At 42.5% G+C, this 24,562-nt stretch overlaps 2 protein-coding genes across 3 annotated transcripts; one reads left to right on the forward strand and one right to left on the reverse strand.

Annotated features, from left to right (window-relative positions):
• Positions 1-85: 85 nt before the first annotated feature.
• Positions 86-4,138, forward strand: ARMH2 (armadillo like helical domain containing 2). Its single transcript, XM_045497213.1, has 2 exons — positions 86-1,099; positions 3,648-4,138. Exons 1-2 carry the CDS (start codon positions 832-834, stop codon positions 4,073-4,075), a joined length of 696 nt encoding a protein of 231 aa, XP_045353169.1. The 5' UTR covers positions 86-831; the 3' UTR covers positions 4,076-4,138.
• Positions 4,139-14,687: 10,549 nt separating this feature from the next.
• Positions 14,688-24,521, reverse strand: GMNN (geminin DNA replication inhibitor). 2 transcript variants are annotated; one of them, XM_045497215.1, is made up of 7 exons: positions 24,389-24,521; positions 22,503-22,560; positions 18,476-18,553; positions 17,773-17,920; positions 17,182-17,264; positions 16,763-16,873; positions 14,688-15,099 (listed from the first exon to the last, which is right to left on the reverse strand). In XM_045497215.1, exons 2-7 carry the CDS (start codon positions 22,551-22,553, stop codon positions 14,938-14,940), a joined length of 633 nt encoding a protein of 210 aa, XP_045353171.1. In that variant the 5' UTR covers positions 22,554-22,560; positions 24,389-24,521; the 3' UTR covers positions 14,688-14,937. The 2 variants fall into 2 exon arrangements, with proteins under 2 accessions (XP_045353171.1, XP_045353172.1); XM_045497216.1 differs by lacking the exon at positions 24,389-24,521 and adding an exon at positions 23,898-24,086.
• Between the last annotated feature and the right edge of the window lie 41 nt (positions 24,522-24,562).

The raw sequence follows: 24,562 nt of genomic DNA on the forward strand, positions 1-24,562 counted from the left end.
CAGAGCCTGGAGCCTGCTTCAGGTTCTGCGTCTCCCTCTCTCTCTGTCCCTCCCCTGGTCACGCTCTGTCTCTCTCTCAAAAATAAACATTTAAAAAAGAGAAGTTTTTGTATAAACAGGAACAGGGCAATCACTTGGCGGAGGGGTTCTATGAGGTCAAGAGAGTGTTTTATTTTTTTAATGAGAACAAGTACAGCCTGCTTGTTGATGTGAAAAGGAAAACTTAGTTAAGGCAAGAGAAGAACTGTAGGGCAATCTCCTCGAGCGGGACAAGTCACGAAATGTACTGCAGGAATGGAGAGGGGTCCATAACAACAGGACAGTTGGAGTATATGTGCACGGATGGAGATAGGTGGATGCCGTGAAGGCAACCATGCCTTCCACTGACTGCTTCTATTTTCTCAGCAAAATATAGGAAATCCATGATGTGGAGGAAAACTCTGATTCCGTGACAAATAAGCAGAATAGCCACAATGCTATGAAAGGAAATTCAGGATGTGTTGGAATAAGCCAAGTAGAACAGGCAAGTTCCCGTAGATCCTGTGCAAGCAAAGGGACAAGGGCGGGAACACTCCTGGCATATGTGAGGAGAAGCCAGTGTGGTCGACGCTGAGATTCCGTGCACCAGAGGCGTGTAAGTGAACTTGATTTGACTGAAATTGTAGAAGGCCTTCGATGGCGGCCTGAAGAGTTTAGGCCTCCATTGCTTGCCCCTGATTTGTGTATTCCATTCTCCAGTGTCGCTAAGAGAGGCATTCCAGAGTTCTAGACTGTTGACTTCAGCTGCCACAACACAAGGATAACTGAAGCACCACTGGCCTTTTTCATACAATGTCTAAGGCACGTACTTATTATGTGCAATTTTCAACTCAGATCTACCAGTATTTTGCGGGGCTGTATCAGCGCCTCCAGAAGTTCTGGAATGTCACTGTTAGGCGCTTTTTCATTAAGAAGAAGAAGGAAGAAGATATCCCTTCGGCTGGGAGTATTTTTCACAAAGAAAAATTCGTGGTGCTTGGTCGTGTATTGAAGAATCAGTCTCTAGCCATTGAGAAGAGGGCTCAGGCTGCATATAGAATCGGACTGTTGGCCTTCACAGGTACGGACTTAGTTTTCATGTATTTTATTTATTTTTAATGTTTATTCATTTTTTTTTTAACGTTTATTTTTGAGACAGAGAGAGACAGAGCATGAATGGGGGAGGGTCAGAGAGAGGGAGACACAGAATCCGAAGCAGGCTCCAGGCTCTGAGCCCTCAGCCCAGAGCCCGACGCGGGGCTCGAACTCACGGACCGCGAGATCGTGACCTGAGCCGAAGTCGGCCGCCCAACCGACTGAGCCACCCAGGCGCCCCTAATGTTTATTCATTTTTGAGAGAGAGACAGAGCGTGAGCAGGGGAGGGGCAGAGAGAGAGGGAGACACAGAATCGGAAGCAGGCTCCAGGCTCTGAGCCGGCAGCACAAGGGGCTCGAACTCACGAGCCACGAGATCATGACCTGAGGCACTGAGCCACCCAGGAGCCCCAAGCTGGTACTGATTTAACCAGCTGTGCTAATGTAGGTCTTTCAAAATCTTCTGCTTGTTATAATGCTGTAAGTTAGGGATTTTCATAGCTCTGATCTTAAAATTCCAATAACATTCCCTTTGCCTAAATTTTTAGTTTTTTGTCTTTGTACCACCAAAGATACTTACTAATCATTTTCTCCTCAAGGATCTCATGTTTTAAAATAATGTGTCCATCCACTAGATTCTACTCCTGAAATCATTATTGCACTATATGCTAACTTAGATGTAAATTTAAAAAGTAATTAATTAATTTTAATTTTAATTTAAAAAAGAATGTCCATCAAATAAATTACTCAGTAAGAACTTTCCCACTTTTATTAAAAACAACTATACTGAAATTGCCTATCAAAGTTCTCATTATTATTTAAAAAACAAAATATCTAAACCGACTGATATAATTCCAACTTAGTGATATGATTCCAACACAGAGTAATACCAGTTGATATTTTATTTTTATTTTATTAATGTTTATTTGTATTAGAGAGAGAAAGCAGGAGAGAGGTTGGGGGGTGGGGGGTGGGGCGGAGACACAGAATCTGAAGCAGGCTCCAGGCTCTGAGCTGTCAGCACAGAGCTGACATAGGGCTCGAACCCACAAACCGTGAGATCACGACCTGAGCCGAAGTCGGACGCTTAACCGACTGAGCCACCCAGGCGCCCCTATTTTTTATCTTGCAAAAATGCATTACACAGAAACTACCTTAGAAAAATCATTAAAAGCCTAAGGCTGTTAAAACACCTATCAGGAAGGCACGTGGGGCATCAGAGAAAAGCAACCGTGAATGTATATTTGGCCAGAAAATTACGTGGTAAACTGCTCACACACACACCACTCTAATGATTATCCGGTTTAAACTCACTCCACTTTTTTTGTTCCAATAAATTTCAGGATATGCAGTGAAATTTTATACATAATCTTCAACAACATGTCTCTTGATTGGAAGCTCTGGTAGCTATAAGTATCATAGATGACTGATCTCTTTTTTAATGGGTTGCCTAGATCTAATTTGATAGACTCAATTTTTCAAAGAATGGCGTCCGTGAGAGAAAACATGTACCATTTTCAAGAACCAAGGGGTCCTAGGTGCCAGGATGGGTGAGAACCAGTGGCACAGAGCTAGAAAGAAGCTGAAGGATTCCCATGTGAAGGAAGGATAAATGGCGCCCACCACTTGAGAAAGCTCCCTGTAGAGCTCTGTTCACCATTTGGGGGAAGAGCTGGGTGGTTATAAAAAGAGTCAGAATTCTTTAACTTGATGGTATGTAACCTCAGTCTTAGTTACACTTCTAGAAGGCAGGGAAAGAGCCCATGCCCAGGCTTCAGCTAAAGCTTTAACATTGGCTAGAACATCCTTGGGTCCACGGGACTGTGGTAGTGCCACTAAGAGAAATCCAAGCCAGGTCAAAACCCCAGTGGCTAGAATCTGGCCAAGTATGCCGGCTACTCCTCACCACCTGAGTAGTCTTCGTCCAGTGTTTTCTTGGCCAGTACCTTCTTAGGGTTTGAGATTTGAACTCGGGCAATCTGGGGTTCCAGTATACGAGGAAAGTAGAGCCTGGGTTCAGGTGGGGTCAGTCTGGGAACCAGGTTGGGTTCCCAAGCAAGAGCAATCTTATAAGGTCACGTTGGTTCCAGATCTGCAAGAGTCGGGCTGAGAAATGAGACATCAGAGACGTCTTTCAGAGCAAGGGACGGCTCATGAAAAACCTCTCTTACGAGTTACACCCTGGCTTTGCAGGGCAGTGTTTTGGTTTTTCTGTTTTGTTTGCTCTGTTCATCTTGAAGTACTGACTCCTGACACCTACTCAAGTAGGTGCTTGAATAAAGGAGCCAGGGAGGAGACTTTGACAGGCGGGGAACTTCCAGTCCCTTTCATGTTTTGTGCTTATCAACATACTTTTTCCTGTTCACAGCAGCACACGGGGGGGGGGGGGGGGGGGGGGGGGGGAAGGAAAAGGAAAATTCAGAGCATCCAAAGTGTCAGTATGCAGCAAAAGGAATATGGACACATCAGCACTCAAATGTCACCAGCTCCTAGATACACCAAATACTTCTGAAATGCAAACACTTATTTTCCAGGAGGACCCACCGCTGGGAAGTACGCCACTGAGCACATCAAAGAAGTGGCCAGTTTGTTACAAAATCACCAGCTGGCGCCGAAAGTAAAGATTCTGCTGCTCCAGAGTATAGCCTGCTGGTGTTACTTAAATCCTACCAGCCAGAGGAAAGCCAAGAATTTCAAGTTTATCCCTATCCTCGTGAGGATTTTTGAGTACAGAGTCGATTCTGTCATCAAAACTGAAATCAACAAACACCTCCTTGTTAAATTTTGGGCTTGCTACGTTCTCTCTGTCATGACCTGCAATAATGTGTCCTGCACAAAGGAGCTTAGAGACTTAGGTAATCTGAAATATCATTTGCAAATACTAGCAGCTGAGAATTGGTCTGGGTGGCCTGAGAATTTTGCAGAGGTGCTATATTTCCTCATTGGTTTTCACAGGAATTAATTTCTCTAAGGGCAGCTACCATTGCATTAACCCGGAAAACTGAAATAAACAATAACAAGCCGAGATAGTTTTTCTTTTAGGCAGTTGAAAAATTCTCTATCAATCATCACGGTGACCGAAATAACCAAACGTATGAAAAGCACCGCTGTTTTTTTTTTTTTTTTCAACGTTTATTTATTTTTGGGACAGAGAGAGACAGAGCATGAACGGGAGAGGGGCAGAGAGAGAAGGAGACACAGAATCGGAAACAGGCTCCAGGCTCTGAGCCATCAGCCCAGAGCCCGACGCGGGGCTCGAACTCACGGACCGCGAGATCGTGACCTGGCTGAAGTCGGACGCTTAACCGACTGCGCCACCCAGGCACCCCAAGCACCGCTGTTTAAAATGACCTCATAAAGGGACACCTGGGTGGCTCAGTCAGTTGAGTGTCCGACTCTTGGTTTCAGCTCAGGTCACGATCTCACATTTCATGAGTTTGAGCCCCACTTCGAGCTCTAAGCTGACAGCACGGAGCCTGCTTGGGATTCTCTCTCTCTCCCTGTCTCTCTGTCCCTCCCCCGCTTGTGCTATCTCTGTCTCTCTCAAAATAAATAAATAAACTTAAAAAAAAATAAAATAAAATAAAAATAAAATGACCTCATAAAATGTAGGTTCATAAAACGGGGATTCAGTGAACGATGCATTACCTATACAACTGTTAGGAGCAATGGTGTGTTTGGGGGGGGTCATCAGATGACATTAAGCCAAGGCACCTAGAAATGCCAAACCCTAACCTCACCCACAGCCACCTCTTGTAATGGACACTACCCCACCTGTGCCCTTTTAGCCCTATCTCAGTGCTGATCTTCTCATCATCCAGCTGCCACGACTTTATCTGAGAGGGTTTTCTGGCCACCAAAGCATGATCCCTTCGCGCGTGAGGCCAGCTGAAAGTTTGGGGCAATTAACACTCAATAAAACCTCAACTCAACTCCACCTGTAGAACTCTGGATGGAGACGGGGTGCCGCGTGTTCAGACGTCTAGAGACAGCCTGAAGGTAGGCTCTTGGGTTTTCCTACAACGATGTGCACAATCCCTGTATTATCGGTTAGAGAATAAGTAGCAGAAAGCCTGCACCTGACTTCTGTGCTACGCAGTCTCATTAAAAGCTTTAGCGCAAAAAGTAGTATTTATCGCAAGTGCCTAAAGGCACACTGACAGTTGCCTTAAGCTGCAGCCAGTGGATGTTGAATTTTTCACCTTTTTCACAAACTGGCTTTGACTGAGCTGTGCTTCAATGTGACGGTAAAATCGTAATGCAGTTCTGCGATCCCTGCTTGTATATCTTATAGGAGGGCTGATCACATCACGCGGATTCATAGGGATCTTGGCACAAGTGTTCTCAGGTGTTAAACCAGAGAACGCTGTGTTCTGCTGAGCAACTGTGTATTCTCATCCTCTGTGAATTTTGTGAATGCAGACTTTCTCAAACCAGAATCCCCTTTATGGTGGCAGATTAAGGGTTGAAAATTAGAAGTCCCATTTAGAGACTGGGTCATGGTCAGAAATTACTTTTTGTTAATGCTTTTTATTTTATTATTTTTTTGAAGTTTATTTTAAGAGAGAGCGAGAGAAAGAGAACCAGCAGGGAAGGGGCAAAAAGGGAGACAGAGGATTCGAAGTGGGCTCTGTGCTGACAGCACGAGGCTCAAACTCCCAAACTTTGAGATCGTGACCTGAGCTGAAGTCGGACGCTTAACTGACTGAGCCACCCAGGTGTCCCTGTTAATGCTCTTTAAATTAAATTTTAATAGTAATGTCCAAGTAATACACAAACATAATTTAAAAAGTCAAATAATGCGGGGTGCCTTACTCAGTTGAGTGTGGCTCACTCAGTTGAGTGCCTGACTTTGGCTCAGGTCATGATCTCACGGTTCATGAGTTCGAGGCCTGCATCCGGCTCTGTGCTGACACCTAAGAGCCTGGAGTTTGCTTAGGATTCCGTGTCTCCCTCTCTCTCTGCCCCTCCTCAGCTTGTGCACTCTCTCTCAAATATAAACATTTAAAAAAAAAATTTAAGTCAAATAATACAATGACACAGACTGAGAGTTAGCAGTCCCTTAACCCCTTCCTGATTCGCACTCCCAGAGACGACCATTTGAGGCTTTTTGGCTGTTTCTTCTGGTTTTTATTATTATTATTGTTTTATTATTATGACTATCCTAGTTCTAAATAGTTCACATAAGGGCACCTGGGTGGCTCAGTCGGTTGAGCGTCCAACTTCAGCCCAGGTCACGATCTCACGGTCCATGGGTTCAAGCCTCGCATCAGGCTCTGTGCTGACAGCCCGGAGCCTGTTTCAGATTCTGTGTCTCCCTCTCTCTCTGACCCTCCCCTGTTCATGCTCTGTCTCTCTCTGTCTCAAAAATAAATATTAAAAACTAGATAAATAGTTCACATATATTGCTAATTCTCCCCCCCCCCCCCACCATTTTAGGTAATTTTCTTTTTACTTCTTACTATGACTGACAAGGTCTTAAAGTTCTAACCCTGTTCCTTGCTTGGGTTTCCCCTTCGTCTCTCAATATAATTGTGCCACAATTGTCCATTAAAACAAGAGGAGTACTTCAGCGTTTTTCATGGCTAAGTAGTATGTGTAGTATCATTTCCTTCCTCATACAACTCTGTTTTCCCTGGAGTCTGGTTCCTTTGTTGTGTTGCTTAGTTTCATTCACGGATTTCCATTCTCCATAACTGTTCAGCCACCCAATACTTACACACTGAGTAATTGCTTCCTCTTGAAGACAGACCCCCACCCCCATCCTGGATGCCGCCATGCTATTGTTCCCATTTGGGCCTCCCACCTGGCTAGCAAAGATTTTAGGATTTCCCTTCACCACCGGGGATCCCCTCTACCCTCCCATGTTGGGGGATCCCACATACTATTGAGGGATCCCACATACTTTTGCTTTCCTTTTTCTGGTTCACTCCCACATCTGAATTTGGAGTGAGTTTTCCACTAGTTTCCTCAGAAAGAATGAAGAGGAGGTTAGTTTTTGGAGATCTGCCATTTCCGACGATACGTTTATTTTTCTGGAGGGATCATCTGACTTCAGCCAGCCTCTGACCCTGGAGGAGCAGCAGAGGACGTCAAAGTCCTCACTCCTCAGAAGAGAAGAGCCAGGCTCTGTTTTTCCCAAAGCCTACAGTCAGTGAGGTCACTCACCTCTGCTGAAACCAGGAGTGTTACAGGACTGGAGTTTCCCACTCCTGGAAGAAAACCTCAGATTTAGATTTTCTTTTTAATGTTTATTCATTTTTTGAGAGACCAAGTACAAGCAGGGGAGGGGCAGAGAGAGAGGGAGACACAGAATCTGAAGCAGGCTCCAGGCTCTGAGCTATCAGCACAGAGACCAACGCGGGGCTCAAACTCACAAACCACAAAATCAGGCCCTGAGCTGAAGTTGGACGTTTAACTGACTGAGCCACGCGGGCGCCCCAAAAACAGCAGATTTAGAAAAGTAGCAGGTTCCCTGCTGGAAAGAATACTTTCCAGAGGTATTCTATCTGTACACAAGGAAATGTACATATATCCCTTTTCTTAGTCTTGTTTTAACATATAGTAGCATTTTATTTGCAGCAATTTTTTTCTGGTATTCACCTTTTTAAAAATTGAAGTATAATTAACATACAATATTATATTAACCTCAGGTGTACAATGTAATGATTGAACAATTCTATACATTACTCAATGCTCACCGTGACAAGTGTATTTTTTTTTTGTTTGTTTGTTTATTTTGAGACAGAGTGTGAATGAGCATGAGCGGGGGAGGGGCAGAGAGAGAAGGAAAGAAAGAATCCCAAGCAGGCTCCACACTGTCAGCACAGAGCCTGATGCGGGGCTCAAATCACTAACCATGAGATCATGACCTGAGCTGAAATCAGGAGTCGGACACTTAACCAACTGAGCCACCCCGGTGTCCCATGATAAGTGTACTCTTAATCCCCTTTATCTATTTCGCTTATCATCCCCCACACGCCATCTTTTCTCTGGCAACCACCAGTTTGTTCTCTGTATTTAAGAGTCTGTTTTGAGTTTGTCTTTTTTTTTGTTTCTTGAATTCCACATGAGTGAAATCATCTGGTATTTGTCCTTCTCTGACTTATTTCACTTAGCGTAATACCCTCTAGGTCCATCTGTGCTGTTTGTTGTCCATGTCAAGAGTTCCTGCTTTTTTATGGCTGAGTAATATTCCATTGTCTATATACCTATATCATCTATATCTCACATCTTTATCCACTCATCTATTCTGTATATCTATAATCTATATACATCTATCCCACACTTTCTTTATCCATTCATCTATCTATGGACACTTGGGCTGCTTCCGTATCTTGGCTATTGTAAATAATGCTGCAATAAAGAGAGGGTGTATTTATCTTTTCAACTTAGTGTTTTCATTTCCTTTGGGTAATTATCTAGCCATGGAATTACTGCATCATAGGGTTAATTTCAATTTTTAACGTTTTGAGGAGCCTCCATACTGGTTTCCTATGGTATCTGTACCAATTTACATTTCTTTTTTTTTTTTAATTTTTTTTTTAATGTTTATTTATTTTTGAGACAGAGAGAGACAGAGCATGAACAGGGGAGGGGCAGAGAGAGAGGGAGACACAGAATCCGAAGCAGGCTCCAGGCTCTGAGCTGTCAGCACAGAGCCCGACGCGGGGCTCGAACTCACGGACCGTGAGATCATGACCCGAGCCGAAGTCGGACGCTTAACCGACCAAGCCACCCAGGCGCCCCCCAATTTACATTTCTACCGACAGTGCACAAAGGTTCCTTTTTCTCCACATCCTTGCCAACACTTGTTATTTCTTGTGTTTTTTTATTTAAGTCATTCTGACAAGTGTAAAGTGATGTCTCATTGTGGTTTTAATTTGCATTTCTCTGGTGATGAGTGATGTTGAGCATCTTTTCATGTGTCTGTTGGTCATTTGTAGGTCTTCTTTGGATAAATGTCTATTCAGGTCCCCTGCCCATTTTCTAGTTGGATTATGTGTGTGTGTGTTGAGTTATAGAAGTTCTTTATATATTTTAAATATTAACCCTTTATTGGATATGTCGTTTGCAAACATCTTCTCCCATTCAGTAGGTTGCCTTTTTGTTTTGCTGGTTTCCCTCACTGTGCAGAAGCTTTTTAGTTCGGTTTAGTCCTGACAAAGTAATTTTGTTTTTGTTTCCCTTACCTCAGGAGACCTATCTAGAAAAGTGTTTTTATGGCTGATGTAGAAGAACACATAGCCAGCAATTTCTTTGACAAGTTTTATGGCTTCAGGTCTCACATTTAAGTCTATAATCCATTTTGAGTTTATTTTTGTGTATGGTGTAAGAAAGCGGTCCCGTTTCAGTCTTTTCCATGCTGCTGTCCACTTTTCCCGGCACCATTTATAGAAGAGATGGTATTTTCCCCTTGTACGCTCTTGCTTCATCATAAATTGACCATAAAAGCGTGGGTTTCTTTCTGAGCTCTCTATCCCGTTCTAGTCGCCTGTATGTCCATCTTTGTGCCAGTAGCGTACTGTCTTGATTACTACACCTTCGTCATGTATCTTGTAATCTGGGATGGTGATACCTCCAGTTTTGTTCTTCTTTCTCAAGATAGTTTTGGCGATACGTGGTCTTCTGTGCTTCCACACAAATTTTAGGATTATTAGTTCTAGTTCTGTGAAAGATGGGGTTGTATCTACCAATACTTCATCTTGGTCTAGGTTCTATACCTTAAAGAATAGATCATTAAGTAGATCTATTAAATAGATAAGATAGAACGAATAGAATAAATAGAATAGATAAATAGATCATTAAATGATCTTAAATATAGATCATTTCACACGTGTGGGAACATATCTGTGGAATAGATTTCTAGAAATGGGATTGCTTAGCAATACTCATATTTTTGTTTAAGTTTCCTTCTGTGCCCTGTTTTGTCACTTTTCCTTCATCCTCCCTGGCTATTAACCGACTCATCAGTGTGAGATTATGTCTTTTATAGATTACTGTCATTTTTAATGGGGTCTAGGGAGACAGAGTAGCTAAATGGCTGGGTTTGACTCACATGCTTAACCGGAAATTGCTAAGGCCCCTCTTCTGACAATGCTTAGAGAACTTCTGGTTCACATTTTATCTATGGAAATGTAGCTTATGAGGCAGCCTAGCTCTGTTGTTGTATTCAGATTCCTCTTTGGACTCTAGCACACGTGGAAGTTGAAGGTGGTAAAATAAAAGGCTGAAGTGGGCCTTGAGACATTCGTATGCTAAGCTTGGAATTTAAAACTGGTTTACCAAAGTGTTAACACTCAGTTACTTTACTTTCCTTGGTTGCTCCTTACAACTGCATCTCTCCCCAACATTTGAGTTCTCCTAGAAGCGAACTCCAGTTAAGAATTTGAATGCAGGGACCGTATTTGCAAGAGTGACCTAAGGAACTAAGAACAGGGTTGGGGAGAAAGCCGATAGAAGGTGTGTTATCAAAAAGTTACTATCGGGGCGCCTGGGTGGCTCAGTCGGTTGAGCGTCCGACTTCGGCTCAGGTCACGATCTCACGGTCCGTGAGTTCGAGCCCCGCGTCGGGCTCTGGGCTGACGGCTCAGAGCCTGGAGCCTGCTTCCGATTCTGTGTCTCCCTCTTTCTCTGACCCTCCCCCGTTCATGCTCTGTCTCTGTCTCAGAAATGAATAAACGTTAAAAAAAAAAAAAAAAGGTTACTATCTAGATAAAAGGGAACTTGTGATCCTACTGAGGGACTGCTCTAGTAAATACACAGCGCACACCTCAGTTATCCTGCCCAGAGGCCCCAGGAGCTCAGACACACCAGCTCCTATCCTTCTTGGGCGAAAGATAATGACCTCATTCGCTAAAACCTAAAGCTCAGACACACCAGCTCCTATCCTTCTTGGGCGAAAGATAATGACCTCATTCGCTAAAACCTAAAATTTGACTGAGGTATCTTGGAAGAGGCAGGGTGGGCACAGGGTGGTTTTTTTTTTTAATTTTTTTTTCAACGTTTATTTATTTTTGGGAGAGAGACAGAGCATGAACAGGGGAGGGGCAGAGAGAGAGGGAGACACAGAATCGGAAACAAGGCTCCAGGCTCTGAGCGGTCAGCACAGAGCCCGATGCGGGGCTCGAACTCACGGACCGCGAGATCGTGACCTGGCTGAAGTCGGACGCTTAACCGACTGCGCCACCCAGGCGCCCCAGGGGTGGTTTTTCTAAACAAAGTCTCAAGGGCCCTAAGGCTGCGTAGTGACATGTGTGGTGCTCTGGCTCGTTAGAATCAATTTTTCTTCTGATGACATTTCAATTTCTTTTGAGGGGATATCTCATCCACGGTGTAGTCTTAAGAGACTGCCAACCCAGCCATCTTGCCCTTCCGAGGAGCAGTGACATAAGCCGGGCTATGCCAATCTTGCCATCTCAGGAAAGGGGAGAAAATCAAACAGCACTAAGACAACGTCGATTAGCACCTGCTACGGGGTCCCCAGTGCCGCTCTGACTTCTGCTTCCTCAGGACCATTGTAGTCTTCTGATGAATCCCATTTTTGTTCATGGCAGACAGGATTAGTTTCTGTTTTACAAAGAACTCCAAGAAAGGCAAGAAGAGACACGTTCAAGAACTTTTTTAGAATAGTTTTTCTACATACATCTTAGTAACATTTCACTTTCTTCACAGACCTTCTCACCACGCCACCCCCGCGACCATACCCACTGTTTTTAAACTTGTACCAGTGTATAGAAAAGCAATTAATTTAGGGATATTTTAAAATCTGGCCACTTAATTTGTTTCTGGTTGCTCTTGGGATTTTCTTATGTAAATGAGTTCTTTTTCCTTCCCATAATTAGCTTTATTTGGTTTGATTGCACCAGACTGAGACTGCGAAAAGAATTTGTAATAATTGTGGTCCATTCTTCTCTAGTTCATGAACTTACAAGTTTCTAAAGCTTTGCCTTTAACCATTCACCTGTGATGCTAGGCATAGGAAGATAGTTTTATCAAGTTGCAATTTCTTCTTTTCCAAGCTTAATCGTATCCATGCTGTTATTAGGATTACGGGCTTTCCCCCCCCTTCAATGTTCAGAATTTCAAGCGTGCACTAAAACTAGAACAATCTTGCATTCCTGGGATAAACCCCAAGTTGGTCATCATGTTTTATCTTCCAGGATACAACTGGATTAGCTTTACCATTTTACTTAGGATTTTTCCATCTGTATTCCCCCTCCAACCCTTTATGGGCCATCCTGGTTAGTTTTCGTATGTAATACTAACTGTACAGAATATATTGACAAATTAGTTCAGTCTAATCCAGGCTTTCCACGTTAACGGTTTTCCAACAGATTCTTAACCTATTGATATCCTTACAGAAGCTCTCCTTAATTTTTTTAAGCCAACGTCAAAGAAGTTACTCTAACTTGCCAGATGTGATGGACCTCTGACTCTATCTTCAAGGCATTTCACTGAGGTGTTCTGACTTTAGATACCTAATTGAAAATCAGACCTGGGGCGCCTGGGTGGCTCAGTTAAGTGTCCAACTTCGGCTCAGATCATGATCTCACAGTGAGTTCAAGCCCCGCGTTGGGCTCTGTGCTGACAGCCTGGAGTCTGCTTCAAATTCTGTGTCTCCCTCTCTCTGTCCCTCCCCCACTCACACTCTCTCGCTCTCAAAAATAAACATTAAGAAAAAAAGAAAAGGAAAATGACTCATCATCTAAAGGTAATTCTTCCAAATTCTCTGTCAACTAGTTTCCAACTGCTAGGCTTAAAAATCTATCACCCCAAGTTTCCTCTTGAAATCCATCCTCAAAACCACCTCAAGGTCCTTAGGCAACTGATTTGCTTTCTATCAAGATTCTGGTTGTATTTAAATGGAAGCATACAGCAGGTACTCTTGTTTCTTTCACTCAACGTCCTGGAGATCTGTCCATGTTGTTTATGCCTACGGTGACTTTTTTGTTTTGAGACAAAGCATGATTGCATGAGTTGGGGAGGGGCAGAGAGAGAAGAATCCCAAGCAGGCTCCACACTGTCAGCGTGAAGCCCTACGTGGGGCTCAAACCCACAAACTGAGATCATGACCTGCGCTGAAAATCAAGAGTCGGATGCTTAACTGACTGAACCACCCAGGCGCCCCGCGTGTCTTTAATTCCATCTTTGGGCTAGTGGCCCATCCCTAAAACAGAGTTGCACTAACACAGTAGCCACCGGCCTCATGCAGCCATTTAAAAACAAATGCAGTTCCTCACTCCCACTAGCCCCATCTCAAGTCCTCAACAGCCACATATGGCTAACTAGTCATCACACTGGACAGCAAAGATATTTCTAACATCTCAGAAAGTTTCCTGGACAGTGTTGCTGTAGATTAATAATCACTTCTTCTTCTTCTTTTTTTTTTTTTTTTGAAGTTTATCACTCTCAAAAATAGAGTGCAGAGAAGGGGCAGAGAGGGAGGCATAGAATCTGAAGCAGGCTCCAGGCTCTGAGTTGACAGCACAGAGCCAGATGCGGGGCTCAAACTCACAAACCGGGAGATCATAACCTGAGCCAAAGTCGGATACTGAACCAACTGAGCCACCCAGGGGCCCCAATAATCACTTCCATTCTTAAAGCATTTAGTTCAGACACTGTAGTAAAGGTTTTAATCCTCAAATAACACTGAGGCAGACTTCATCTCAACGTAAGAGATAAGAACATTAGGTGAGCCTGGGTGGCTGTCAGTTGAGCGTCCAACTTTGGCTCAGGTGGTGAGGTCGGTTTGTGAGATTGAGCCCCACATCAGGCCCTGTGCTGACCGCTCAGAGCCTGGAGCCTGCTTCAGATTCTTTGTCTCCCTCGCTCTCTCTGCCTCTCCCCTGCTCATGCTGTTTCTCTCTCAAAAATAAACATTAAAAATGTAAAAAAAAATCGTTTTATATGGATAAATAACTTAGCGCAAATAGTCCTTTAAGGCTTGACCGTGCTCTTTATTGCCAGTCTACACGAAGGTATGTGTATGCTTCTCACAGAACACATTCTATCCCAGTGCTATACGCTTTAGAAACAATTCCCTTTGTCCTTTTCTTCATTCAAAACACCTATGGGAAATCTCTTATTCCTCAATATATACTCCATACTATCCCATATGTGAAATGTGTGAAGAGAAAGTTTCAGAACTTTTACCTTTTGTCCCCCTGCATCTCTTACGTGCAATTTCACCTGCCTTTCAACCCCCAAAAGATGGTCACGATCATCACCATTTTAAGCTTCTGAGAAGAGTCTGATTATACCAGGCAATTGAGCCTTTACCTGGCTGATCTGATCTATGTGGGGAGGGGAGCTTTTGATACTAAAGTCTCCTACTCAATGATCAAAAGTACCCAGTAAGAACATCTGGAAACCAGCAGTCCCTACAATGAGCTTGAGGTACAACCAAATTTGGGAGTAAAAACCTCAACTATCTCAGTATTAAGAGGGACAAATTCATTTTCTCCTTGTTTCCCTCAAGATAGCAGAGGAACAGAAAACATAAAAACCACAGAAATGGACACATGTTCTACAAAGACGGCTTATACTTCATTCTTCCAAGGTACACACGACACTCAACACGAGACTGAAGTTTATTTATCATATACACAAGTGGTGTCTGACATCTGAGAAAATGCTATTTACATAAAACATCGTAGATTAAAAATACATAGTATTTGTATTTTAATACAACAGGGTCCCAGGATTCAAACAAGGAACTTCGATTCCAACTTTGCATTATACATTTGTTGGTTCTGCTACAAAGAACTATAGCGGAGGCAAACTTTGGCAGTATATTTCTCGAGAGTCAAATAGTAGAGAATTTCACATAAGTGGTTTTGCATCTGTAGAGGAAGATACAACTCCTTCAGCACATGTACCCATTTCTGGATCTTCCACTTCAGAGTCCTCACCAGTTTCCTCTTCAGAATCAAATTCCTGACTATTTGGTGATTCGAAGTTATCCAGAGGTCCATCATGCAGTCTCTTTTAAAAGGATAAACGAACAACTTATTGTAAATACTTAAAAGCCCAAGTCAAGTCCACTAGCAGTGTGCTGATATAATTTACCCTCAATGTTCTAATGAGGTCCTTTTCATAATGCTTCCCCATTGAAGTCACCTACAATCAATCAAATGTTGTATCAAAACCTCTACTATGCTAAACCATATTTCATTAAAGTCGCAGCACTTAATATTTGCTCATTTTTTTCAAGTTTACTTTTTTTGAGAGAGAGAGCGAGCGAGCAGAGGCAGAGAGAGAGGGAGAGAGAAAACCAAGCAGGCTCCACACTGTCAGCACAGAGCCCAACAAGGGGTTCAAATCCACAAACCACAAGATCATGACCTGAGCCAAAATCAAGTCAGATGTTTAACTGACTGAGCCATCCCAGGTGCCCCGAATTGGCTCATTTTTTTTTTTAAAGCACTGGCATGCTTTCACAGTGTGACTCCAATCACTTCTCAAGCTACTTATGGTGAAGGACCAGGTTTTTAAATTTCCAGTCTGCTGTGAACCAATGGCAGTTAAGAAAGCTATTACAAAAAAAGAGTGAGCTATTTCAGTACTTCCAAATGAAAACTTAAAACATTAATTCTGTCATGGCTTTAAAATGTAAGCAATTCGGTACAAGAAAAGCTTTTATTTCAAAAACTTTCTTCCTACCAGCAAGATGATTTTTTGCAAACACAAGTAAGTTTGAGACCTATTTTTTTTTGTTTATTTTTGAGAGAGAGAGAGAGAGAGCTAGAGCAAGCGAGGGAGCACGAGCGAGCATGAGCAGGGGAGGGGCAGAGAGAGGGAAACACAGAATCAGAAGCAGGCTCCCGGCTCTGAGCTGTCAGCACAGAGCCTGATGCGGGGCATCAGCCCACAAGCCGTGAGATCGTGACCTGAGCCAAAGTCGAATGCTTAACCGACTGAGCCACCCAGGCTCCCCAAGACCTTTTTTTAGCTCAAGACTGTAAAATAACAATTATCAACCTAAGTCTTTTTTTTTTTTTTTTTTTTTAAGTAACCTCTACACCCAATGTAGGGCTTGAACTCATGACCCCAAGATCAAGAGTCATGTATGCTCTACCGACAGCCAGCCAGGTGCCCCGCAGGCTAATTCTTATAAACACATTAGTTTCTTCCAAATTGAAAAGTCAGATATGCCCACCAAACTCATTCAGTGCACCAATTAACAGTTTTATATGTGACTGTAATGTCACACTGGCATTAAAGTTAAATTAAAACCAGTTTAAAACTTTGAACTGTAAAATAGAAAAATTTTCCATAAATTTTTCACATGTAAATAAATCTCTTTATATTTCTACAAGAAAATAGCCGTTCTGTTGCTTCATGAGAATTATCTGCAATCACTGGGCTCTTATTACGGGCAAGGACTTCTCTGAACTTTCATCGTTGTTAACTCATTATTTTCATACCAAGCATATAGCACCCACTATTATCCCATTTTACAAATGAGGAAAATGAAGGCCTAACTAGAAAAATAACTTACCTGATTTAACAAACTTTATTGTGCTAGGCAGGGAGCTAAGACTCACATCCAGGAAACCGGGTTCCAGAGCCCAAACCCTTACTGATTACACTACTGCGTCCCACTGTAACAAATGATTCTCCATCAGGAGAACATTGAAATACCTACCTCTATTACCTCTGCCATATACTGTACGTGTTCTGCTACTTCTGCCAATTCTTTATTTTCCTTTTTCAGGCGGGCAATTTCATTGTCCTTCTCTTCAATCTCTTTATGAAGCTATACGATATAAGTAGAGTTCAGTATTCCATACACCTGCCATGCTACAAACCCAGACCATACGCCTCCAAGTATATATCCGATAGACACACGTAGCATGAAGGCTGCTAACACCACCACCACCTTCAGCTCTCGGTACAGGAAGCTGCTTTTGTATCACAATTCTGACGCATAAATCCTTTCTAATTAAACCTTTCTTAGGCCACCATCAAAGCTAATTTATATCGCTCTAACCAAACATGTGAAGCAATAGAAGGAAAATCCTCCTGGAATGTTAAAAACTGCCACAAATTCTATTTGGTACATACTTTCTCATTTTCCTTAAGTGCTTCATAGAGAGCCTTCCTCCGTTTCTCTGCCACTTCTTTCCAATATTGAGAGGATGGGTTTTCTAAAATAAATGAATGTTTTACATATAGACCTTGAAGACAAGGTTACATGCTGCTATAAAAAAAACACTACTTTTTTCTACTAAACAAATCCTTCCACAAGATTTATAAAGCATCGCTAGGTTCCTTTTGATCTCCACTGCCATTCAACAATTAGTAGATCCAACCAGCTCCTTCTCTTCGCCGTGTTTCTGCTGGCTCCCCTCATTTTCTGACATACTCAAATCCCTTCAAATCCATTCTCTACACCCTTTTCTTCTGAAAAGATTTCCAAGTTTTCTAACCCTTAATTAATCACTACCATCCCCATCTGGATCTTACCAGACAGTAAGGCCGGCCCAAACTTACAGTGTATGTGTATTTACAACCATAAGAAATTTTAAATTACCACAACATTTGAGTAAAATATCTGTCTCCAGGTTAAGAGCTTGTGTACAGAATTCATAACTGTACAACAAATATTTACCTTTATTAAGAAATTTAAGATAAAAGTTATACATATTTTCATACCTGCAACCATAAGATCAAATGCTTCCTGAGTAACTCCACTAAAATCTTTATTTTCACTATGTTCTGGGACAATGACAACTCCAGCGCTGGAATTCTTAGATGTTAACTGGTCGTTCCAATGTTTCCTTTTGGACAAGTCTTTAACCAACTATAATGAAAATACATACATCAATCTCATTTATTTTGATTTAATGAATGAAAGTTGGTTTTTGTCAGTATGTATTAAAAATAGAGTGCTCATCTGTCTTTTTTATATCTTTCGATCTTTTAAAAAATCACACATTTTAAAACTCTACGAAAATGTATAGTTATTTTAGAAACCTTATTTGCAGCAACTAGATTAGACTTGGGTCTAAGGCTTAGCTGAAATCATGTTTATTGTTTAAATAACGGAGTGCCACAGAAAGGTTATTTTCAACCTTGCAAAAGTCTAGAAGCCCTCATCAGTGATTCTATCCTGATAGATAAAATCTAACATTTTATTCCCAAAACATCAAACATTACTCCTGTTGGCTACTCAGAACTTACTACACCATCCCAGTCCTACTAATTATTCATACCAATTCTGAACTTCCTAAACTCAACCATCACTACACAAACCACTGCTGTGAGAAACATGCAATTGTTACTCTGGTTTCAATGATTTAGACGTCTCTGTAAAGGCAGGCTCATCAGAACCCCATTCCAGCCCAGTAACACATACCTCATTTTCTCTTCCAACGAGAGCTCCAGCTGCAGAAGGCTGAATCATCTTCAGAGTCCTTCTTGGGACAGGACTATTCTAGAAGTCAACATAATTTATTATCTGGTTACTGAGTTGCTATATGGGTTGTTGCTCTTTTATTCCTGCTATGATTTAGGAAAAAAGAAACACTAAGAACACTAGTATTTGTTCTGCTATATAATTTTATTGTTTTTTCTTTCTAATGCTTATTTATTTTTGAGAGAAAGACAGAGTGTGAGCAGGGGGAGGGGCAGAGACACAGAACCCAAAGCAGGCTCCAGGCTCTGAGCTGTCAGCACAGAGCCCGACGCGGGGCTCGAACTCACCAACAGTGAGATCATGACCTGAGCTGAAGTGAAGTCAGACGCTTAACCGACTGAGTCACCCAGGCACCCCTGTTCTTCTATATAATTTTATAATGTTGCATATGAGCAACACATTGGTTTATTCACCTAGCAAACGTGTTATCTCCCTAAAATTATAATAAAGTTTGAAAAAATCCTAAGAATGGCTCATACTACCCAAACACGAGTTTGCTACACGAGTAGCATTCCTCCTTCCATTTCAATATATGCTGTTACTACAGTCATTTTGTCAACTAATCACATCTAGTTAGAACAAAAATATAACAAAATTTCTAAGCTCTAATACTTCAAACCATATGTGATGAATTCCAGTACAACAGGAGTACTTGTATTCCCTCTTAAAAAGATCTGCCACACAGACGTCTTAGCATTTATGGTAGAATCCCACAGAAGAGGGAAATTGAGGAAAAAGATTAGTTATTTACACCGCAAAATACTTCTTTCCCTAAACAAAAGGATTCATCTCAGACTTCTGTTAAATAGTGAACATTTCCTAACACACTTGTATGTATTTACCAAAGGAATTTAATTTTTTTTTAAATGTTCATTTTTTTGAAAGGGGGGGGAGGGGCAGAGAGAGAGGGAGACACAGGATGGGGAGCGGGCTGAAACTGAAACTCCCACACCATGAGATCACGACCTGAGCCAAAGTCAGAGGCTCAACCGACTGAGCCACCCACGCACCCCAGGAATATAATTTTCAAGAACGTACTTTACACAAAACCAAATACACCCGTAAGAGGACCTGACTGCAGAAGCAGTTTTGCTTCAAGCCTGTTCATCCAGAGACGGCCAAAATGGCAGTGCTGGAGGCGCCAGGGTACTGTAAAACGCCCATGCTCCAGTTTTGAAAAAAATATACCCTTCCTTAAAATATGGAAATAGATTCCCATAGATTTCCTGACCTGAAAGCCCTGTTTTTGCAAAAAATCACTAGTTATACTGCCACCATGGGTTAGCAAACAAAGGTGCACACTCGAACAAGGGCTGCAAGAACATGACACCAAAGCAGCGTGAGAAAGTTACCGATTCCATACTGCAGTTCACATGGCAAGAGCTCGCCTTTCCCACGGTAAACTTTCTACCGCTGATCATTATCTCACTGTTTAACCGAAGAACAAATGCCAACCACTCTGAGAACAAATATTACACCAACATTGCAGATGTCATTTTATAGATTAGTCACTAGCCCCCAGACAAATAGAAAACCTAACTTGGGATCCTTAAGAATGGGAGGTGTTAATTTATTTAAATGCTTGCTATTTATAATGGCCAAAGAAGCCAGATAAATCACTGTCAGAAAAAAAATGAGTTTTCAAGATTAACTTTTATACATGTAAGCTTTAAGCATCCAGCCCCAAAGATGTAATATTGCTATTGTCATTTTCTTTATACAGATTATACACTGGAATAACAGATTCTTTAGAGCCAAAATATTCTTCTACATTAATGGGCCATAATGTTTTTATAAAACAATTTAAGACTCTGAACCCTTCTCTCTCTCTCCCTCAAAAAGAAAAAAAACACACACAAAAGCACTACTCACAGGGAATTTTGCATACAATTGGTAAGAAATCCATGAGCAACCATAATTCACTCTTACAGATCTATTTTTATTTAAAAAAAATTTTTTTAACGTTTTATTTAAGAGACAAGGACAGAGCGTGAGCAGAGGAGGGACAGAGAGAGAGGGAGACACAGAATTCGAAGCAGGCTCCAGGCTCTGAGCTTTCAGCACAGAGCCAGATGTGGGGCTCAAACCCATGAACCCCAAACTCATGAGGTGATGAGGGGCTCAAACCCCAAACTCATGAGGTCATGACCTAAGCCAAAGTCGGACGCTCAACCACTGAGCCATCCTGGTGCCCCTTACAGATCTAGTTTTAGTCCAACTTTCTTGTTTTACATAGATGTAAACAGAGGCTGCAATGCTAAATAATTTATCCAAGGGCTGCCTGAGCGGCTCAGTCGTTAAGCAAATGACTTCCGCTGAGGTCATGATCTCATGGTTCATGAGTTCGAGCCTCAAGTCGAGCTCTGTGCTGACAGCTCAGAGCCTGGAGCCCGTTTCAGATTGCGTCTCCCTCTGTCTGCCCCTCCTCCGCTTGCACTCTGTCTCTCGCATTGTCTCAAAAATAAACATTAAAAAAGTAAATAAATAAATAAAAATAATAATTCACCCAAGGTCACAGTTTTGGAGGCTGAATCAGAACCAACCAGAACTCTAATCCTTTTATATCCAAGATAGTTTTACTCTAGCTAGTAAACATTAGATTCCTCTTTAAATAGAAGGATCTGCTGAAATCTGGGATTTGCCTCAAAATAATTAGGTGACTCAAGGAGTGAATGAGGATGTAGACGAAACAAGACTGGCAATATCCTGGTAACTGTTAATTGAGAGTATTATACTATTGACTCTGAGTATTTAAAAATTTTTATACAAATTATCAATGCACAGTATTAAGAAAAATAATGTAAGGACACTAAGGCAAAGTCAACCACCTATTAGCAAGCATCTGCTATCCCTTATGAAAAGCTTTTATTTACTCTATTTAATTTGAATCTGCAAACTGATAGATTTCCCGAAGATGTCTCATTCTCAGGAATCCTCAGCAGCTAAGTTGTGCAGCAGAACCTAGTGAAGTTGTAAATTCATTTAGAACCTTAAAAGCAAAGTCAGTCAAAATTACAAATTCAAAATTAAACTCTGTTCTTATTGTTATAAGAATAAATATTTGGGATAAGATTTCCAGTGACACTATTATATGGGGATTCAAAAAGTGTAGCAAAACAAGCAGGTTAGATGGTAAGGAGTATAATGTACTCTGAAAACACGTACGATATAATGCAAGATGTGTCTCTGTGCTCAAAGACACGAATTCCAAAGATACAAAGGATTTTAATAAAAATCATTTCAGAAAACGTAGGAGTGGAAAGAAAGCAACACAATCTTATGGAAAATCCTAAAGAAGCTACTAAAAAACTACTAAATCTAATAAACAATTTCAGCAAGGCTGCAGGACACATCAAATTCAAAATATAAAAATCACCTGTTTTCTATACACTAACAATGAGCACACAGAAAATTTAATGCAAGAAACAATTCTATCTACAACAGCATTAATACTTAGTCAAAAAATTAAACAAAAGGAGCATAAAACTCAATACTCTGAAAATTACAAAACAGTATTGAAAGAAATTTAAAGATAACCTCAATAAATGGAAAAAACATAGCACATTCATGGATCATAAAACTTGCTTTTCACCATAATTAATTTTTTCAAGGTTCTCTGTTACCTGCCCTCTGGCTAAAAGTTCGATACTTCAAAGTTTATAGAAATTAGAGCCAGGTTAAATTTTGTTAAATTATGTCAAACTAGGAGTGCCTGCGTGGTGTCTATTAAGCATCCCCAACTTTTGATTTCGGCTCGGTCATGATCTCATGGTTTTGTGAGTCCGAGTCACATGTCAGGCTCTGCACTGACTGTGCTTGGGATTCTCTCTCTCTCTGTCTCTGCCCCTCCCCTGCTGGTGCTCTCTGTCTCTCTCAAGATAAACAAACTTAAAAAAAATTTTTTAAACTTATGTCAAACTACTTCTAACCACATGCTTTCTAAAACAAAAGTGATCCTATCACATACCTTTATGTTCTCTTTGATTTCTTCATGTTTCTGCTTCATATTGGGATTCATGATACACCTGGTGAAGCAAAAAAGATTAGTAATTCATAAGCAGAAAATGGTTTGCACCTGAAGGTGGAGTGCAGATTTTTGTTGTTGAAAATACTTAACGACCATAGAAATCCTACCACTGTATGGTGGAACTATCTCATCTCACGGTACCCAAACTCAGCCCTATCGATGACAAAAGTGTCTAAAGTTAGTGACTCTTAGTATCTGTTATTATACACACAAATAATTCTGGTTGGAAACATCTTGTTACAAAAGGAAAATTATGTATTCTAAACAGTTTTACAAAACACTATTCTGTCCTGGATTAAATACAGAAAAGATCTGAGAAATGGTCACCAAGAGAAGCAAATACGGTCACCAGGTACTTGGGTATGCTCAGGTCCATCCTTAAGAAGAGCATTCTAGGGGCCCCCGGGGTGGCTCAGTGGGTTAAGCATCCAAACTCTTGGTTTGGGCTCAGGTCAGGATCTTATGGTTTTGTGCCGCCCCCGCAGAGCCTGTTTGGGATTCTCTCTCTCCCCCTCCCGTAACTCGCTCTGTCTCGGGTCTCTCTCAAAAGAAATAAACTTAAAAAAAAAAAAAAGAATAGCATTCTAACTTTGCTGTTTCAAAGGCAGCTTTAAGCTGTAATAAAATTGGCTCTGGTAACCAGCAGTTAGTAGGGATTTAATATCCAATCAAATGAGATTATATAATTACATCTGTAGGGAATGTTTAACCACCACCGTGAACTGAGTGAGACATTGAGGGAAGAAAGAGGGAGAAGATAAAGGGATTACGCAATGTGGTTAACCAGACCACAGGGCCAGAACTCACTCCAAATCCAACCTTCCAAGGTCCTGGATAGGTCTATACCTGCCAAATAGATCTCCCTGATACATGTCTATACCAGCCAAATAGATCTCCCTGACTTCTGTGGTGCATGCCTTTACTCAGTGCAGTGGCTTTCAAACTTTGACAATGACACACCTCCTGTTCCCCAGCACACACACAGTCCCCAACTGTATGATGCTATTTTCTATCCTATTTCAGGTTGAGCCAATGCGGGCGGGGACCCACTACCCTGAGCAATGTTTATTTTCAAAGTGCCTGGGATCCCTGAATCATTCACTAGGTCATGAACATTGTTAACAACAGGACAAAAGAGACGAGAAGATATCAGAGTGCACAGCGTGTGAGGTCCTAAGTAGTGCCTCGTGAAACGTCTAATGTCCTTGTTTGGCTCCTAAACTGCGATGTAAAATGTGCTTCAGTAAGAGTCAGGGTTAAAACAGGGGAGGGTCACTGACCAAGTGCAATCTTTCGCGTGTTTATCAAACTGTGGTCAGCACCCTGCACCCTTACCTCTCCGGCGTGGGAAACGCTGACCGACCCGAGACACCAGGGTTACCAAACCGGGATCGCAGGGTCCAGAGACCTCCCCCCGGGAGCCCAGGCTGCGGACCCCTCGGATCCCGGCCAGGGAGCCGCAGAGGGTGGGGGTTCCGCCTGGCCCGACAGCCGGGCACGCGCAAGTCGGATCTCTCACGGCACCGCCTGTCCAACGGCGGCGCAACCAGGGGCCCTACTGGAAGCCGGGGACCCGCAACTCGGCGGCCTGACCCGGAGCTCCCGCCGCGGCGCACGCGTCCGGGACGCGTCCGCCAACCAATAGGGCGCGCGGACGGCGGAGCGCGCCAAAACCGACCCAGCCAATGGGGCAGCCCCTCGCCCGCCGGCCCTGCCTCCCCCGCCAAGGCCCCCGCAACGCCCCGGTCGCAGCCACCCTGACCCCCCGCCGCCGTCCGGCAGCCGTCGGGGAGCGGCCCCCGCGTACCCACTTCCCTCACACTTACCGGATGGGAGCGCCCAATCCCCGTGGCGGACGCGGGAGGCCGTGGCAGGAACACCTCGCACAGAGCTCGCAGCCGCTGGAGTGGCTGGCGCCCGCCCCCGGCAAAGCTTGCGAACTCCGCTCGGCTGGCGCGATGGTCACGTGACCCGTTGACGCGAGACGAATCCAGCGAATC

The sequence above is a fragment of the Leopardus geoffroyi genome, chromosome B2, assembly GCF_018350155.1.
Source record: "Leopardus geoffroyi isolate Oge1 chromosome B2, O.geoffroyi_Oge1_pat1.0, whole genome shotgun sequence".
In the NCBI taxonomy this organism is placed as follows: domain Eukaryota; kingdom Metazoa; phylum Chordata; class Mammalia; order Carnivora; family Felidae; genus Leopardus; species Leopardus geoffroyi.

What these genes read in the sequence shown, in the direction of transcription:
- ARMH2 (XM_045497213.1), top strand. Translation starts at nt 832, where the DNA reads ATGTCTAAGGCACGTACTTATTATGTGCAATTTTCAACTCAGATCTAC. An exon ending in CGGACTGTTGGCCTTCACAG is followed by an intron (nt 1,100 to 3,647) that starts GTACGGACTTAG and finishes CTTATTTTCCAG; the next exon opens with GAGGACCCACCGCTGGGAAG.
- GMNN (XM_045497215.1), bottom strand. Translation starts at nt 22,553, where the DNA reads ATGAATCCCAATATGAAGCAGAAACATGAAGAAATCAAAGAGAACATA. An exon ending in ATTTGATCTTATGGTTGCAG is followed by an intron (nt 17,265 to 17,772) that starts GTATGAAAATAT and finishes CATTTATTTTAG; the next exon opens with AAAACCCATCCTCTCAATAT. An exon ending in ATATGGCAGAGGTAATAGAG is followed by an intron (nt 15,100 to 16,762) that starts GTAGGTATTTCA and finishes TCCTTTTAAAAG; the next exon opens with AGACTGCATGATGGACCTCT.